Raw genomic sequence first — 19,002 nt, forward strand, 5'->3', positions numbered from 1 at the left:
ATTATAAGGCAGTGTTCGTATATTTCACCTGCCTTTTCCTGACGTGTGTGAGTGCATTTGTGAGAGCAGCTGATGGGATGTTTTTCAGGGCGTTCTCTGTTTTCCCTACAGGTGGGTATGTGAAGGCCTTGGAAATGACTAAAGAAGCCCCAGGTCAAGGAGCCTGTACACCAAATTCCCTTTCAGAGACATATGATGACGTTGAGTGCCTCGGGAGAGAAGGGTAAGTACATGCCAGTCTGTTAGCAAGATGAACATGATGAGACTTTAAAAGTACCTCACAACCGGTCAGTGATCTTTGTATCTTGTCTCTCCATAGGCTGAAGTCGGACTACTCTAACTCATTGGCTTCAGATAATGGTGAGTATAAGAAGACATTTTTTGAAATTGTCAGTAGGAATTGCTAAGAATTTCTGTGGCTGATTAGCAGTCTTTTATGTATTTTTAATAATGCCAGTTGGGTAGAGTGATGATAAGCTAACAGAAGTGGTTCAAGGTATGTGTGAAGCAGTGCATTTAGAATCATGAAGGTGAAGATGCTGGTAGCAGGTCTCTTATGGCAGAAAGCAAGACTGCTGTGGAACTGCCACTGTCCTGATCTCTTCACAATTGCCAGTATGATGACAGAAATGTGTTTTACTTAGAACACTTGCATGGATTCCCAGTACTTTTATTTTCCTTGAAGTTTGTTTTATGATATTAGTTTCGGGTGTACAACATAGTTATTTGATGTTTTTATAGATTATACTCCATTAGAAGTTATTATATATGTATATGTATATATGTATGTATAACTGATCACTTTGCTGTACACCTGAAAACTAACACTGTAAATCAACTACATTTCAATAAAAAAATTTAAGTAGTTGGTATAACATTACTGGTTGTAGTCCTGTGCTGTACATTACATCCTTGTATCTTACTTATTTTATACCTAGTAGTTTGTCCCCTTAATCCTCTCCCCCTACTCCTCTTACCCTCTTTCCACTGGTGACCACTATTTCTCTCTATCTGTGAATCTATTTTGTTAGACTTTTATTTTTTCAGATTCCACATAGAAGTGAAAACATACAGTATTTGTCTTTCTCTGTCTGACTTATTTCACTAAGCAAAATACCCTCCAGGTTCATCCATGTTGTTGCAGATGGCAGGATTTCATTCTTTTTTATGGCTGAATAGTATTCCTTTGTGTGTGTATCACATCTTCTTTATCCAGTCAGCTGTTGACGGACACTTAGGTTGCTTCCATACTTTGGCCATTGTAAATTATGCTGCTTTGAACATTAAGGTTCATTTATCTTTTCAAATTAGTGTTTTTATTTTCTTCAGATATACACCCAGGAGTGGAATTCCTTGATCATATGGCAGTTCTATTTTTAGTTTTTTGAGGAACCTCCATACTGTTTCCCATGGTGGCTGTACCATTTTACATTTCCACCAACAGTGTACAAGGGTTCCCTTTCTTCCACATCCCCACCGACATTTATTATCATCTTTTTGATGGCAGCCATTCTGACAGATGTGAGGTGATAGCTCATTGTGCTTCTGATTTGCACTTCCCTGATGATCAGTTATGCTGAGCATCTTTTCTTGTGCCTGTTGGCCATCTGGATGTCTTTTTGGGGAAAGAGTCTATTGAGGTCTTCTGCCCATTTTTTAATCACATTGCTTTTTTTTTTATATTAAGTTGTGTGAGTTTTTTATGTATTTTGGATATTAATCCTTTATCAGACATATAACTTGCAAATATCTCCTCCCATTCAGTTGATTTTCTTTTTTGTTAATGGTTTCCTTTACTGTGCAAAAGCTTTTAAGTTTGATTAGGTCCCATTTGTTTGTTTTTGCTTTGTTCCCTTGCCTGAGGACACAGATCCAAAAAAAGTATTGCTAAGATTTATGTCAAAGAGTGTACTGTCTATGTTTTCCTCTAGGAGTTTTCCGAGCACCACTTACTAAAGAGACTGTCTTTTGTCCATTGTATATTCTTGCCTCCTTTGTTGTAGATTAATTGATCATAGGTGTGTGATTTCTAGGTTCTCTGTTCTGTTCCATTGATCAAGTTCTGAACTTGAAAGTCCCCCCGCTGCCAGGGTAGATTCACAGTGCATCTGGGTGTGTCAAGCTTATGTGTTGGAGCAGGTGAAAGCGAAGCTATGAGGGGAAGGTTGTTCAAGATGTGTCTGGCTGTCTCCATTATTTCCCCAGCGTTAGCACGATGTCTGCCGTTCGGTAGACTGACTGTGGTATGTTACATACGCAAAGGAGGAGGGCAGAAGGAGGGAATCTGCTCATAAACCAACTTTCTTTGACTAAATCAGAACAGACTTGGAAACAGAGTGGAAGCAAATATTGATTTTTGTTTGTGCTTTTATAGAGGTTAATTATTTTTACGGCATGCTTGCAAAAACGTGTGCACATATTTCAATAAAAACTACTCAACAAAAGATCAGAGTGCCTAGCGCCTGGTAGGTATCCAATAATTTCGTGTTAAATACGAATCTGAATTATTGCCTTTATAATGAATGGAAAATTTTTTTCATTTCAGAAGACAATAGTGAAGAAATGTATGAAGACGTCTGCAAAACAAAGAGCAGCTACCCTAAGATAGAGTGAGTTTCTCTTTCCTGGCTTCATAGCTAAGGGTATTTCCTGTTAGTCTATAAAAACCAAAATTTAAGAAATGAACTCACCCACACAGCCCCATCTTTAGGGAGGGTTTGCACAGAGTGGAGATAAGCTATTGCAATACAACATTGCGCTCAACGGGGTAGTTCTGATTGTGCTCGATCGTATGTTACAAATTTTAATCTCAGTGCTTTCTCTTTAGAGAAAATGTCCATCTGCCAGAGTAGAGGACTTTGATGCTGTGTCAGGGAGTAAGTGCGAAAGGAGAAGTAACTAGCAGTAAACTGCTTTACTTCCGCAGCTGCTTTTCCAGGAAGAAATCGGTGGTTGTGACTTACTTGTATCTTCGCAAGTTAATAAGGCTATCTCTGGGCTGTGGGCTGGATTTTTTATGTAATAATTCAATGTCATCAAGGATAATATTTGTTCAAATGGGCATTACTAATCAAGTTTAGCTCTTAGAGGCACACTGTGGGAAGGAAAACAGCAGCGGTCAAAAGGAAGAAGTTTGAGGGCTGGAGGGAGAAGGCGTTTGTGCTGGGTGGGATGATGCGGGTGTATCATTCCCTCTCCGCACCTCCCTAGAAACAAACAAGAGCATATTTGGAACATGTTTAACCATCAGCCAGGCAGGGTACCACCATTGTTGTATTATCATTCCATAAATTAAAACTCAGGGACATGAATTTCAGGAGCCAGGAATTTCTATAATCTGTTTACAGTATTGTTTGTAAACCATGATTCTCTGAGTCATCTTCTCTGAAAGGAAGACTTTGCACCATACATTCTGTAAAATAAGAGACCATTTGGAGGAGATGGCGGTTTGTATAGAAATGTAACAGTCCCCTTAATGGCGGGTGTGTGCTCCGTGGTATGAGCATCTAAACAGAGCAGCACGTAGAGGTCAACGGGGCGTTTTCGGGCTCCTCCTTGGGGCGGGGGGGGGTGGTTAGAAGTGAGACTGGGGCCTCTGGTCCTTTTCACTGCAGCGGCCTTCTGTCCCGCGTACTCTCTCAAACACCATGTTTTTTCTATCCTCTGATTCCTCTTAGTTTAGATGGAAAAGCAGCACTTAAAAGACTGCAGAGATTCTTCAAGAAAGAAAAGGACAGATTTAAAATGAAGAAAAACAAGTTAAAAGAAAATACAAGGTAAAAGTCCCCTTTGATTCCCCTGCAGGAGGGGATGAGCAGCGCCACCTTGCTACTAGCGTTGTTATTAGTTACGTCCTTTTAGGCTTTCTCAGCCCTGCAGGTGCCGGTGGTTTTATCTGTCTGCACCTCCATATTCTGATTTTCCCCTCTTGAGAGAGGCAGTGTGTGCAGAGGGGAGATGAACTTCTCAGCTGAACGGTCTGTGTGTCTCACAGTCTTAGACCTGGAAGGGACCCTCCCAGTCACCCGGGTAACCAGCAACGGGCATTGGAAGGTCACAGACTCACTGGTAGGAGGAAGAGACAAGAGGCCTGGGTTCTGGGTTGTAGTTTTAGCTCTTGTTTATTCAGTTTGCACCCATGGGCAAATGGCTTCCATTCTGCATGCAGGGGGCCTGAGTTTCCTCATGTGTACAATGGAAGGGAGGTGAAGTGGCCTCTGGAGGCACTTCTCTCTCTCATCTCTAGAGATTTAGAAAGAGACATAGACATACATCTTTATGAGGACAGGGGATGGTAAAATAATTTCCCCCAGGTCGTTACATACATTGACGTGGAATTATGTTATTCTACCTTGAAGTTCTTCTCAATTATACAGCCTCAAAGTTACATGAGTTCAAGTCAAATTGTCTGCTGGGTCTAGGTCTACTGTGAGATTGACCAGAATGTGGGGTTTACAAACTGTAGCCTGACCCCGGAAGAGGAGGGGGTCTAGCTCCAGTGAGCAGTGAGACCTAAAGGCAGACCCTGACTTAGCAGGTTAGATGCTGCTTTTTTTCCTTAATTTTATTTTTTATTGATGTGTAGGTGACTTACAATGTTAGCTTCAGGTGAAGGAGCATCTTCTTAGTTTATCAGTTTTTTGGTTTGTTTTTGTTTTTGTTTGATGGGGGAGGTAATGCGATTTATTTACTGTTGTTTAAACGGAGGGACTAGGGGTTAAACCCAGGACCTCACACAGGCTAAGCAGGCGTTCTGCCTCTGAGCTATACCCTCCCCACGGATGCTCCTGACAAAAATGATCAGCGTGATACCTGTAGTCCCTTAAAAATCTGATCCAGGTGAGAATGCTGACACTTTTAAAATGCAAATCTGATTTCCTTTTTCTTAGAACTATTCAGTGACTGCTTATGACTTTTAGAACAAACATCCAGTCCTTTTTCATTGCAAGTAAATACTTCTGTGGAGTCTCCTTCCTACTTGTCCACCTCCATCTCTCTCTCAGATTTACTCTCACCCCCACCCCATAGCACATACCCTGTGTGAATGCTTGTGCCGTGGTGGTTCATGCCTCCTTGCATTTAACCATGACATTCCATTGGTCTGGAAGGCACCCACCCTTCTCCAACTCCCTTCAGTTATCAAAGTTCTAGTCTTCCCTTAAAATTTGGCCAAAAATTACCCTTTCTGGGCTGCATTCCATGAACCTTTCTACCCAAACCTGTATTAGCTGTTTCTCTTCTGTTCTTCCGTAACAGCCTGTGCACATCTTGTAACATCTGTAAGCACTACTGAAAAACCCTTTTCCTTAGGGAATCTCAGTGTAAGAAGAGAAATCCACGTTACCTAGTCTGAGCACTACACAAGCTACGCTGCAGATGTCCTGCACAGCCAGGGCTCTGCGCCCGCGTGCCTCTATAAAGGGACATTCGCCAGCTGCAGGGGGGAAAAGCTCCCATTTTTGGCAAGGTCTAAAAAGATTTTTGCCCTTCAACTTTGCCATAATCTGTCTCTCTGCCTTAAGTTTTTAATTAATACCTTGGAGATACACCAAGATAACACAGAACTTTTTCTTTACTTACTTTTTGTTTACCTGGTTGAGCCTTTTGATTGAGGGCTCCTCTCCTGACCATCACCTCCTAGTTTGTTGCCTTAGCTTCAGAAGGAGGTTGCAATCATGAAAATGTGACCTTTAAAAATATGGGTTCTCCGTGCTGCCCCATTTCATGCATGCACACACTGCCTATTAAGATAGTCATTATTAAATGGCCTAATTTTTAGGCATAAATAAACCAAGAATTAAATGCCACTGGTCTCAGCCAAGCTGTGAGTTTTACATGGGAATTAAATGTGAACCCTCTTCTCACTTCCTCTGCTCCAGATGCACCGATCTCCTTGCTCTTTTTAGGCCAAGCACACCTCAGCTTGAGGGTCTCCTTATCTGCTCTTCCCTCCCTCAGAAACATTCTGACCAGACACCCAGGTAGCTGACTCTCACTGCCTTCAAGTCTCTGCTTAAAAATCACCTTATCAGTGAAGCCTGCTTCTGAAAAATGACAAACCAACCCTCAGCTCCAGTCCTCCTGCCCCGACCCTGCGCTATTTCTCTTAATTTCACTTAGCTCCATACGTTTCCTCACATGACAGATCATAAATGTCCTTGTCAGTTTTCCGTCTGCCTCCCTCTACTAGAATCCGTGAAGGCAGGGATGCTGACTGTTTTGTCTACTGCTCTGTCTCCAACATGAAGAACAGTGTCTGTAAGGGGAAAAAAACTGCCTGGGATACAGCAGGTGCTCAGTAAATACCTGTTGAACGGATAGATGACCTAAAGGAAGGAAATCTCATTGTAGAGTTCTCGTGGCCTCGGTTTCTGCGGTTAAATAGGGGCAGCCAGTACGCTGGCCCAGTTAACGTGGAGGAAGGGGACTGGTGTTGAGAAAGGCTTCCTAAGCGGGGACCCCGAGCGGAGAGCCCTTGGGCCGGGGCCGCACCAGGGCCTCCTATGCGGGCTCGCTCGTCTTCACAGCCACCACCCGTGAGTTAGAAACTTGCTTCTCCATTTCACAGAGGCAAAACTAAGACGGAGAAGTTAGGTGCCTTGCCCCCGGGGTAAACGGCTGAGGGGCGGAGCTGAGATTCAGGTTCAGCTCTCGGACTCCGGGCACTGTGTCATTTTCTCCTACTCCGTCCTGCTCATCTCAGTCCTGACAACATCCAGCCTGGCCTCACAGACACTGACGGTAGGGACCACTGAGCGTCAGCTCTGGCCCGGGCTCTCACCGAGGAGCGCCCCTCCAGCACCAAGGCAACTCCACAGGACAGGCGCTGCTGGTCTTCATTTCAGAAGTGGACAAGCTAAGGCTTCCCTGACGGCTCGTGCTGTTCCTCTGGTCGTTCCCTTTTCATGTTCACACCGCACAGTGTGATTTACTTTCATCTCCCTCACTTAAACCCCAGGCTCCTTCAGGACAGAATCTGTGTCTGATCATTTTGTGTGCCCAGCACACGGGCCTGGCCCATGGGGAGTGTCCCCAGAGCACCTGTAGGACTGAACTGACATTCATTGCTTAAAATACGTGGATTTTTCCCTACCATATCGTATGTCCTTCCATGTGATCTCCTTAACTGTGAGATTTGAGGAAAGCCACATGTTCTACCCGAGCCAGGTGTCCTCGCCTACTTAGCAAATTTACCTCCTTCCATTTCCACCCGGCCCGGAACTCTCCCCTCAAGTCACCTCTTTGGTTAAACACATACATAGTCAGGGTCCAGTGTCCGCAGCAGGGCGTTCCCTCTCGCCGTACTTACCCGACATGGGATGTATCTGATTGGCAACTTGGAAGATCAGAGGAGGGCAGGGCTCTGGGTTAGGCTGAGACTGTCTGTTAGGAAAGGAGGTGCAGGAGGTCCCCAGGGATAAATCAGCTCATTTACAAAAAGGAGAGGGGGTGATCGGAACAAAGCTGCAGGGAAGGTTTGCTTCATCTCTTCTCCCCACAGTATTTATATCAAGAAACCTAGTCATCGCTATGTTATTTGAGATGTATCAGCTAATATTTCTGAACGTGGCTCTTCCCTTAACCCTTTTATGTCTTTTGTCAATTAACAGTGCGTTTTCCATTTCGCTGCCTGATGTAGGTAAGTGACGTTCGCTTATTGCTGGCACAAAACTTTAGCATCAGCATGTTGAGCCTGAGAAAGAGAAATCATAATTCTTCCTGAATTCTGCATTTTAATGACAAAATTGATAACACTGAAATCAAAGAAGACATTTTAGCCAATAGTATCACTTACTTTGAGGAAGAAGAGTAACATTTCTCAAGTGCCTGCTGTGTACCAGGACTCCTAACATCCCAGAGAAGTAGATGCATCACCTTTTTCAGGAAGGCTCTAGGACCACATGCATACTTCAGGGATCTGAGATTTGTACTCATGTCTCTGAACACGAAGCTTGTGCATTTCACATAACCTCCTGAAGGACCTGACAGCCACATCACCCTAATGCAGACATAGCAAATTGAACACGATCACTTCACAGCACACATACTAACTGAACTAAGGACGGGTCACTGGAGTATTTTTTGCTTTGCTATACAAACAATAATGCACAAATCAGCACAGTGCCTGACACAGGGCGCTCTCCGCACATGTCAGTAAGCTGCATCTGGCACTGACAGAAGGCCAGGTGTTTTGTTGTTTGTCAGTTTTTGTTTATGGGCTCTGGCGATGGTGGCTACTTTGATTTTACTCTGATTTGGCAATTCAAATGTATTTTATGTTCCACAAATGTGAGTTTGCTGAACTAAGTAACAAATGATTATATAAACCTGGTAAGATCACAGGTCTCCCAAAATATCCTTGGTCTATGTTAAAAAAAAAAAACCAACTTAAAATAGGCATTTACTGTACCCTCATCCAAGTTTATGAATAATTGAATATGAATTGTGAATAATTATGCCAGAAGGTTTCAGACTTGTTCAAGTGGTAAGTCACTAGGGTATTATGGAATTCTACATGGAGCATCAAGGAATGTGAACGTCCTAATCTGAAAATGCCTAGTTATGATTATGGGCTAAGTCTGGTCCAACTTTATGCACAGTTACTATACAGAAGCCGTTGTCAGTGATTGGGAATGAAAATCATGGCAGAAAAATCAATACGAATGCTCTGTTGTTTTCCCCTTGGGAATGAAGCCCTCTCACTGTCCTAGCAGTGCTAACAGCTCTGTCCAGTTTCAGGAGGATGGGAACCTAGTGTGAAACGATCCTTTCAGCAACTCAGATTTTTTGGAAATCTGCATGAAATCAAATGGCTGTAAATATTTATGTGTTTGAGATACTAAGACATCTCACTGGTTTTTAATTGCTCAGTTGAATTTCTCCCCAAATGGATATTCTTTTTGGTCTTTGACCCTGTCAGCTTATCTGTGTTCCATGACCAGGTTTTGATAGAACAGACTTGGGAACGCACCTGGATACTTAAGTGATTGTGTATAATCTGGAAAGCCAGGGACTGCACAAACCATACCTAATAATGGACTATTTTGATCCTATCTCGACCCTAGAATTTTGGTCTCAGGAAGTTATTGTCTATGATGATGTGGACGTAAATGAAAAAAAGTCAAAGTAAGTCAATTTACTTCACTGGTCATCCTTGCTGGTACTTAACACTGCTGATGCTTTGTTAAATACGGTCAGAGGGCCATCTCAGGTCCCTGGAGACTAGGTGAAAAGTCAAGTTGTGATATATCCCCCCCACCCCGAGGAAAGGAAAACAGTGAATAACGTCCAAGACGGAACAGTGGTAAGTGATTCATAACTCACTGGAGCTTTCTCACTTTTAAATCTATAGACGTGAAGTTCATTGTGACACAGCAAACACTTATTTAATAACCTCTTACAGAGAGTCGCAAGCACTAGCTGACAGAATGTCTGTTCTAAAGCCTAAATTACTACAATCTATCAAAAGCAGCAAAGCGTCTGAAACTTGATGGCCTCTCTCTGGCTACTTACTGTCTGTCCTCTCCCTCTCAACTAAATGGCTGGAAATACAGGTCTCCTCTGCTCATCTTAGATACCTCTTTCCAAGCTCACTCCAACGGGGCTCCTGTCCCTGTCATGACAGTGGACTTATTTTTGGTAAGGTCACTATGAACTTCTTTGTTAAATCCAGTGGATACCTTTAAGTCCTTATTATACTTGGCTTCTTTGTAATATCTCAGATTATTGGTTGTGCCATCCTTAAAAAGAAAAAAAATACTAACTTTTCCCCAGGTTTGTATGTTATCATTTCTTATTCCTCATCTTTGGCTGCTGCTCCCCCTGTGTGGTTGGTTTTGGTTTTGTGCATGTGTGTATGCTAATTCTGCCATTCAGCTCTTTAAAAATTATGTGTCTCTCAGATTTCCTATATCAGTTCTCTTCCCTTCTTCCTTTATATGTTCTTGAATGGTTTAATCCACACCTGGGGCTGTAATTACAACCATTATGGTAATGATATCAAAAGTTACAATTTTGAGGTCAGATTTCTTTCTTCCTTAATAAACTTTCTAGATAACTCTATGTGAAACTCAGAATTCCATAACAATTCATAATCTCGCCATCCAAATATGATCCCTTTCTTCTAATGTCTATGCTGGTGATTGTTTCGATAAACACAGAGTTGCTCACACCAAACCCCTAGACATTAGGGCTCCTCCTCCTCTCTTGCCCTGCACCCTCTTCCCTTCCCGTAACTCACAGTGTTCCTGCTCCTCCATCCCCACTGCACGGCCACAAAGTCAAAGTCAGTCAGTTTACCTCGTTGGCCATCCCTGCTGATACTTAACAGGGATACAGCAGGGAAGCAGGTCATCCCTGCTGATACTTAGAACAGCCACAGGGCAGGCACTAACTTTCTCGGCTGGATTGCTGCAGCGACTTCCTCAATGGCTGTCTCACCTCCACTTAGTTTATTTTCCGCACTTTTTAAAGTGCAAATGTGATCATGTTATAGAACCCACCATCCACCAGCTTAAAAATGGTTAATGGTTGTCACCGCTCCCAGAATGAAATCCACACTGTTTGAGAAGCCATCAGATTCATTATTGCTCCAGCCTCTGGCAAATCTCAACCCCACCTGTACTTCCCACTCACCCACCATTCCTCTGTTCCATCCATACTGTACTAGCTGGGTGCTTCTTGAACTCAGAAAGCTGTCCAGCATTTCTAAACCTTCACATTTGTTCTGACTTAATCAATTCATCCAACAAACATTTATTGAGCATGTACTATATGCCAGGCACTGTGCTAGGTGTTGGGGATAACAGTGAACAAGAGATACTCCTATTCCTATATGATTGGAGATAATGTAAATTAATTTTAAAATCTATACTTAAGAATGGGAATTCGACTGCTTCGGATATTTTGAAAAAAGGGAGCATATGGTGTCTGTGCTGGTAGGAGACTGACAGTCATATTAGAGTAGACATCTGGGGAAGGCCTTTCCAAGGAGGTGAGAATTTAGGAGCAGAAGAATTGTTCTGCCTGTAACACACTTTGCCATGCTTTTTGCTTGGTTAAGTATTTTATCCTTCATTATATAAAACTGAATTCAGATTTTGCTTTCCCTGGGAAGCCGTATCTGTCTGGGTTTAGGTACCACTCTTTTGTTAGAGCCTTTTTTCACGGTTGTGTTGGTCTTAGTTCTTGCCTGTCCAGCTCTAGATGGGAGCTCCCTGAGGAGGACTGTGGCTTCCCGATCAGTACCTTGTGTCCTCACACCAAAAGTTTGTTAAATCAGTTAACAAAGAAGGACCTGCTTCCAAAAAAAAATGTGTAAAATAATCCAGAAGCTCAGCATTGGCAGACATTTCCATTATTTAGGGGATCAGAAAAGTCTCTGTGCCAAGGTGAAGAGGCAAGGATAGGAAACACTTTAACAGGTGGAGACGGGATTGAGACGGGGAGGAGCAGGGAAGGTCTGCTGGGGGCAGGGGGAGGGACAGCTGTGTAAATGGGAAACGTGTGCTTGGGAAGTTGCAGTGGGGCACAGGATCAGGAAGGTGGGTGTCACAGGCAGGAAATGCGATTTGGTAGGAGATGGAGGAGAGCCCAGGAATACGAAACTAGAGTTAATAACTTTTTTCTTAAAAATAAATGATACGATATTTATAAAAAGGAAAAGAAAACAAGAAACATACGTTAAGTTGTAAAGCACGATAAATTCCTCTGAAGCCGTAACTCAGCTTCAGACGCAGAACACATCCGATGTCTTGGTTCCTCTACTTGCACTCATCCCTTAATCTGTCTCATTGCCTTCCCCCAAGGTAACTGCTCTCCTAAATTTCGTGTCTTTCATTCCTGTTCAGGATAAAAATAGTGTTAGCAAACCCAAGTGATTAAAATATATTGTTTTATTTGGGATTTTAACATTATAAAAATGGTATCATGCTATATATGTAGAATTCTGCAAGTATTTTTTACTGAAATGAAATCCTTTTTTAAAACCACTGTTCATTAAATTCATTTTTCCTGTTCTGTAAGATTCCTTTTTACATATGCCACAATTTATCCATTCGCTTGTGGGTGTTGAGCTAGTTCCAATTTTTTTGCACTTATGGACAGTACTGCTACAAATTTTCTTATTCATGTATATACTTAGAAGGGGAAATAAATGCAAATTATATAGGGAATGCAGGTTCATAAGAAGATGCCAACTTGTTTTCCAAAGTGGTGGTACCAATTTGCACTCTTCCCAGCAGTATATAAAAGGAATATTGATCCATATTCTCACCAACAGGACAGAAAGAATTCTTTTTTCCAATTGAGTGGACAAAGATACTATCTCATTGTGGTATTAATTTGCACTAACTTCATCACTAACAACATGAACCTCTTTTAATGCTTGTTCACCCCTCATGTCTGTCTCTCAATGGAAGGCCCGCCCATTCATATCCTTTGCCTGTTTTTCTACTGGGCTACCTTTTTCTTCTATTTTTTCTTTTTCATTTATAGATAATGAGTTTTTAAAAAATGCATTCTAGATACTATTCCTTTATCAGTTACAAGTGTTACAAATATCTTCTCCTATTCTGTAGCTTACTTCAGCTTCCCTTCTAGTCTTCTGATGAATAGAAATTCTTAATTTTAATGTATTTGAATTGACCAGTTTGCCCTTTATGACTTGCTTTCTATATCTTTTAAAGAAACTTATCCCAAGGTCATATGATATTCTCCCATATTTTCTTCTAAAACTGGTAACTTTTTGCCTTTTACTTGTAAACCTTAGATCTATCTGGAACTGATTTTTATATTTTTATTGAAGTAGAAATCCAATTAAATTTTCTCCCGTATGGCTAAATGTCCTAGCAATATTAATTAAAAAGCACCTGTTTTCCCCATATCTACAGTGCCATCTTTGTCATGCTAAGTTTCTATCTGAAGATCTGTTTCCATGCTCTGTATTCTTTCTATTCCAGTGTCACTGGCTTCTTAATTGCACTGTGCTCTGGAAAAGTAGCTGATCTGACAGTAGTACACTGAGAAGGTGGCTGATACCAGTACCTTGATACGTTCTGTGACATGACTCATGCCTACGCTGTGGTCAACTTGTGTAAATGTTCCATGGGTACTTTAGAAAAATATGACTTCTCTAACTGATATAAGGATCAATTTATGTCCTTTAAACCAAATGCGTTCTCTTAGTAAAATCTTCTGTAGATTTATGAATTTCTAGATGCTTGTCAGTCAGTATGTAAAAGAAATGGGTTGACATCTCACACAAAGGCGGCAGATTGGTCAGTTTCTTCCAAAAGTTCTATCAGTTTTTGCTTTATATATTCTAAGTCTCTCTTATTCACTGCATACAAAGTTTTAAATACTTTCTAGTGAACTGAATTTATTTGTTATGTTGTAGCCATTCCCATCCCCCTTAATACTATTGGTAACAAAAATAGTAACTTCTGTAGCTCTTACTGTGGGTCAGTCACTGTTTTATAGATTTAGTACCTATTAACTCATTCAGCCCTCACAATTGTGAGGCAGATGCTATTATGCAGATTTTACAGAAGAGAGGCTGAGACACAGAAGTTATCTGCCTAAGTTCACACAGCCTGTAGGTGGTAGAACCAGGACTCAGACCCCAGCAGCTGGACTCCCAATCCATTCTCTTTACTGCAGCACTAAGCTAATTTCCTAGTGATGCTTTGTCTTCAAGTCTGATTTGCCCAATCTTATACACCTACTTGGCCTTTCTTTTAGTTAATATTTCCCGTTATACATTTTTTGGTCCTTTAATTTTGTTTTCCATATTCTTGTTCACTGGCTCATATAAATAGCATGAGCTGAATTTGACTTTTAAAGAAATCTAATATGACAGTCTGTCTTAACTCCTGCCTTGCCTTTGACCTGAAGTTCAGCCTTCTGTACTGTGGTGCTGCCAGCACTTCTCTCAGGACGGGCTTGTCTTCCGTGCTTGCACACTGCTTATTGCTCCCTGGCTGGTTTCAGTTTATCTGGGGCAGCTATTAAGGTATTATGTGCAGGATTTAATCTAAGTGTAAAGTGTAGCAATTTGTTAAAACAAAACAAAATAAAACAAAAAAACCCTTTTATCCAGGATCTAGTAGTTTAGTACTGGGAGGGCCCTTTCAGAAAATTCATTGCCTTATTGCCAAATGAGGACATCAGGAACTATGGGCAAGAAGACAATGTACTCAGAGCCACACGTCAGGAAGAATAATTAGACCCTTCTTCAGAATGCTCTGGAGGGAAGGTCAGACGTAGAACACTTGTTAGAGTATCGTTAAAATCGCCCAGGTGAAAGATGATCAAAATGTGTTCTAGGGTGGTGAAATAAATGAAGACGGTATTTTATGATTAAATGGTATTTTTCAAGGCACTTGGCCCTATCAAAATCCGACCAATTTCTTTTTCATGTGATAGAGTAAATCTTCTGTTATTAAAGGTATTTGTAGCAGGTGGAACGCTGATGGAAAGTAGCAGAATTTGGAATGAGAAGTGAGATGGAAGATGATCTCTGAGCTCTTATAAGCTTGGACAGTTTGCATGTCGTGTCTTGGTAGGTATTAGACTGAGATGCGTAAGCAGCCCTGGATCAGGTTGTTGCTAGATAATCCAGCTGTCTGCTTTTCATTCCATTTCCTTTTGTTCATTAGAACATCCCCTAGAGTCAGCAAGGGAAGGAAGAAGAGGGGGATCTTGAAAAGGACGCTCAAACAGCTTCTGCAACTTGGTACAGTGGGACCTATGGCGTGTCCTCTTACTTCTCTGAATCTTAGTTTCTTAACCTGTGATATGGCAAAAAAAAACTACCCTCATCCTGCTGAGTGCGTTAAGATCTCTACCTAGATCCCTAGAAAAGCCAAAGTAAGTTGACAGAGAGGCAGAGTTGACCATAATGTTCACGTGGCTAGCACGAGTATAAATTGGTATGACCTTTCTGCAAGAGTAACACGGCATTATGTATCCAAAATGCCTGCACAGTATTGATCTCAATTCAGCTTTTTTAAGTTCTCAGAAAACGTTCAGCAGGAAACTTGGATGTCTTTGAGAGGTCAGGAGGTCAGGGTATGCTTATTTTGTCTCTTTTCTAGTTCCACTCCCAATTTTTAAAATAGTCAGGGTATATTTCTTTATAATCAGTAAGAAAACAAAATTTTAAGCAGGCGTTTTCTTTGCCTGTCCCCTGCCCTCACAGCTGTAGCTCCTCTCCACCCAGGGCCACACACACGTTCTCAGTGAGCGCTTGCTGCATGCCTTGTGTTGTGCTGAGCTTGGGGTAGCTACTTCTGGAATGTCTGTCTGGATCCCACCCTTTGGAAACTTAAAAGTGGAGAGAAAAATGCATGAACATCAGTTAGAAAAGAAGTAACTGCTGAGTTCCTTGCTACAGACACCAAAGACAATAGATACTGAGAAAAGAGGGTGGTCGGAGATCCCTAGACAAGCCTGGAAGGCGTCTTAAAAGCCTTTCCTATGCCGCATCTTCGTTATTGTCACAGAGTTGACTTACGATATTGTTAGTTTCAGGTGCGCAGCATGAGGATGGTTATTTTTTCTGATCCTATTCCATTGTTGGTTATTGTAAGTGTCGAGTATAATTTCTTGTGCTGTATGGTGAATCCCACTGCTTACCTGTTTCATGTGCAGTAGTTTGTGTGTGTTAACCCCATATGTCTAAGCTGCATCTTTGTAATGCTGGTTGAATGCTGAGTCCTTGATACTCTGTTGGACACCTGTGACCATCATCCGAAGGGAATGGTGACACAGTGTCACTGAAAAACTTTCAGATTCTTGACATAATATCCTTATGATTATAATTTACCCAGTGAAGAGTTATTGAAGTGTTCTGATGTGCACGCACCATCGACACACAGATGGCTGTCACAGCAGCGTCCTGTCTTGCTCACATCAGTGATAAACATATTGGTAACTTTGTCATAGCAGCAAAGAAATGTTTTGGAGCAGCAGGCAGGATAAAAAACCATAGATTTAAGAGTCAAACACACTTGGCTTCAAAGCCACTGGGTTCAAAGCCACTATTTCTGTGACCATGGTAAGTTCCCTAGGTCATCTGTTCACCCTTTGTAAAACTATGAAAGGCTACTTTAAAGGACTGTTACAGTGCTTACTGTAAAAACCACGTTAGTTAACGTGTAAAATGCCTAGCCTAGGACTTGATGCATAGGTGCTCAAAAACGGGCGTCCCTTCTCTAATAGCCTCTCTGCTCTCTGAATTCTTTTCTGCTAATGCTAAACACTAATTGGATGAGTCTTGTCTCACAGTGAAGATCCATTTTATCCTTCGCATTTTAGAGTTGAAGAAATTGAGGCTCAGAAACAAGAGGAAGTGTGATCATAAGCAGGTTGATCTCTTGCTTCTGGCTTCAAATTTGGATCACAATGGATCAAGCATCAGCCAACTATGGCCCATGGGCCAAACCTGGCCAGCTACTTGTTTTTGTAAATGCAGCGACAGTAGCAGAGCTGAGTAGTTACCATGGAGATGAAATGATGTGCCAAGTCTGAAATATTTACTATCTGGCCTTGCCACAGATCATCAAAATATACTTCTAGATGACCTTTTAATTTTTTGGTAAAAACATCATTGCCCAGAAAGTACTAATGGTTCCATAAATGTTTTAGTTCAAACTTAATATACTTGCTTAAAATATTTTTCTTCTCAGCAATGAAGATAAACTAAAACTTCGGAAGCCCAAGTTTCTGATATCAAAGGAAAAAAAAGGGAGAAGAGGCGCTGAAGAATCAGAAAGGTAAGCACACAGGTACACTTACATTACAGCTTCTCTGCTGCAGTTTCTCTCTCTTGCTAGCTGTGTGATCTTGGGCAGGTTATCAGATTCGATTTTAAGGTTCCTCATCTACACAATGAGAATATTAACACCTACATTATAGTACAACTAAGATGATTAAAAGAGAAACAGAATATGAAAATGTAAAGTGTCACAGATACATCTTTATCCTCCCCGCTGTTGGTGGCTAGGGAGCAAGAAAATTCTAGCCAGCTTTCTCAAACGATGAAAAATTTCCAGTCTTCTTCTAGGTTACAAGAACTTTTCCCCTCCAAGGTAGAACTTAAACAGTACACTAATTAGAACTTAAAGGAGAGAAACTAGGTATCAGATAGTAAGACTGATTTCCCTAAAATACAGTCTAATTCTGGTTATCACTACATTAGTGTTAGAAATAAAAAAATGTTTTATGGACTCACGATCTAACCTTTATTCATGTGATTCAAAATCCCAGTTGGCCTTTGGGGAAGGTGGTGCTTTTCACTGTCTCTGATGGTCACTTAGTGCCCTGTGCTCCAGTCTTCTCCTCAGCTGCTGGGACATGGGGCAGGAGCTGAGGTACTTGAACAAATGTCTTGGGGGAAATCCTTGTCTAAAAGCCACGAGCGGGAAACACGGTATGGTCGGTCTGCTCTGGGAAGCCTGTCTAGAAAAGGCCAACAGGGGCCCCCCAAAAGATTTACTCACCTGAGTACTTTTAAAACGTGGTAAGTGTGAAAATGCAGTATCGAGTCTACCATTATTCCCGTGGTCTGACGTATCAGTTTCTGTGTGTTCTGTGTTCCCTGTTAAATGGTTTCTAGCATAACTTATTCTACCAATAAGTAAGAAAAACTTTCTATATTAGTTCAACTCTTTTATTATTCCTTTACTAATCCAAGATGGTAGGTGTTCAGGGGAGGGCATCCCAGGTACAAAGGCACGGAAATGACAGCTGCCCTGCTGAGATGCTCCTTGTAGACGGCTGCACGTGAAAGGACAGCTGCAAAGGTCAATCGGGGGCAGGTTGTAACCTGCCCTGTGTACCATGCAGGAGAATTTGACTTTCTCTTGTAGGCAGTAAGGACAGACTGAAAGGTTTTAAGCCAGACAGTGACCTGATCAGGTAAATTATAGAAAGACGGCTCTGGAGGCAGGTATGCAGATGGACTTGAGGACGGAGAAGCACCAGGAAGAAGGTATTCCAGGCAAGAAGTGAAATGTGGCCACCTAGGGCAGAAGGAAGCAGACGTAGGAGACTCTTCTGAATCAGACAGACAGGACTTGCGTGACTTTTTTCCTCCTGTTACTATATTAACCTGCAGAAAAGCAGCAGCCACCCCCTGTGTGAAGAGCAGGACGGAGGAAAAGAAAGGAAGAGTCGAATCAGCCTCTGCTGTGGGGTTATCGACTTTTAGGTGCCGAAAGCTTCACACACACTTTGTGGCATTTTGCTTACTTTTCTTTGTTCTATCCTTCTCTAAAAGCATTCAGCAGACAGGACAGCTCTTTGAGGCACATAGATTTGAGTCCCCAATTAGGTCTGAAAGTTTGGAAAACCACAAAATGCACGCCATTTACTCTTACACTTTGAGGGTGACTGGGAAGACTTACAAGTTTCTTGAAGTTTCTTTTGGGACAAGTTAATTATGCTTCTAAGTCTGAGTCAGAGAATTTTCTTGTTTAACATAAACACCAATGTTAAACCAATTTGACTTTATCCTGTTATTTAAAAAGCTTTTTTTTAATTGTAGGGAAAAGCAATCAGTATTACTTACCCTGTTCAGTTGCTTTAACAATCTGCTCTAGTGTACCATATGTATGTACATATACATAGGATTGTATATAAAACTGTACACAGATACACACAAAATTAAACCTGAAATGGAATGAGTTTATAGGTTTGGAAGCTTAAACTTTTATTATAGTACACTTAACCCTACCTGCATTATTTCTTACCAGCTCATCTAAGAATTTCTTCAAGTTCAAGCAAAACTTCGAAAAGAATAGATTGGAAAGAGAAGAAAAACTTTTTAGAGAAAGATTTAAGGTATGTTCTCCTCTGAAGGTCAAAATTAATAATAATAAGGATTTCTAGTTTTAAAGATTCTCCAAGGGTGTTGCCTCTCTGGGGCAGACATGATCTTTGACTGACTAGCTGACACGTTAATTTTCCCTGATACATTTCTGTATTATCATGGCTTTGTAC

At 41.5% G+C, this 19,002-nt stretch overlaps 1 protein-coding gene across 4 annotated transcripts in view; it reads left to right on the top strand.

The window, feature by feature from the left end:
* The window catches only part of FYB2 (FYN binding protein 2), a 99,396-nt gene that overhangs the window by 76,030 nt on the left and 4,364 nt on the right, over window positions 1-19,002 (top strand). The window contains exons 10-17 of one of the 4 annotated variants that reach the window (XM_072974365.1): window positions 112-223; window positions 320-360; window positions 2,549-2,609; window positions 3,678-3,776; window positions 7,611-7,639; window positions 9,066-9,126; window positions 16,689-16,775; window positions 18,756-18,843. In XM_072974365.1, the coding sequence (XP_072830466.1) occupies window positions 112-223; window positions 320-360; window positions 2,549-2,609; window positions 3,678-3,776; window positions 7,611-7,639; window positions 9,066-9,126; window positions 16,689-16,775; window positions 18,756-18,843 (578 nt within the window). Of the gene's footprint in view, window positions 1-111; window positions 224-319; window positions 361-2,545; window positions 2,610-3,677; window positions 3,777-7,610; window positions 7,640-9,065; window positions 9,127-16,688; window positions 16,776-18,755; window positions 18,844-19,002 lie in introns of those variants that run through there. The other 3 variants (XM_072974364.1, XR_012079077.1, XM_072974366.1) reach the window with 3 other exon arrangements.

The sequence above is a fragment of the Vicugna pacos genome, chromosome 13 (genome assembly GCF_048564905.1).
Source record: "Vicugna pacos chromosome 13, VicPac4, whole genome shotgun sequence".
Lineage (NCBI taxonomy): Eukaryota > Metazoa > Chordata > Mammalia > Artiodactyla > Camelidae > Vicugna > Vicugna pacos.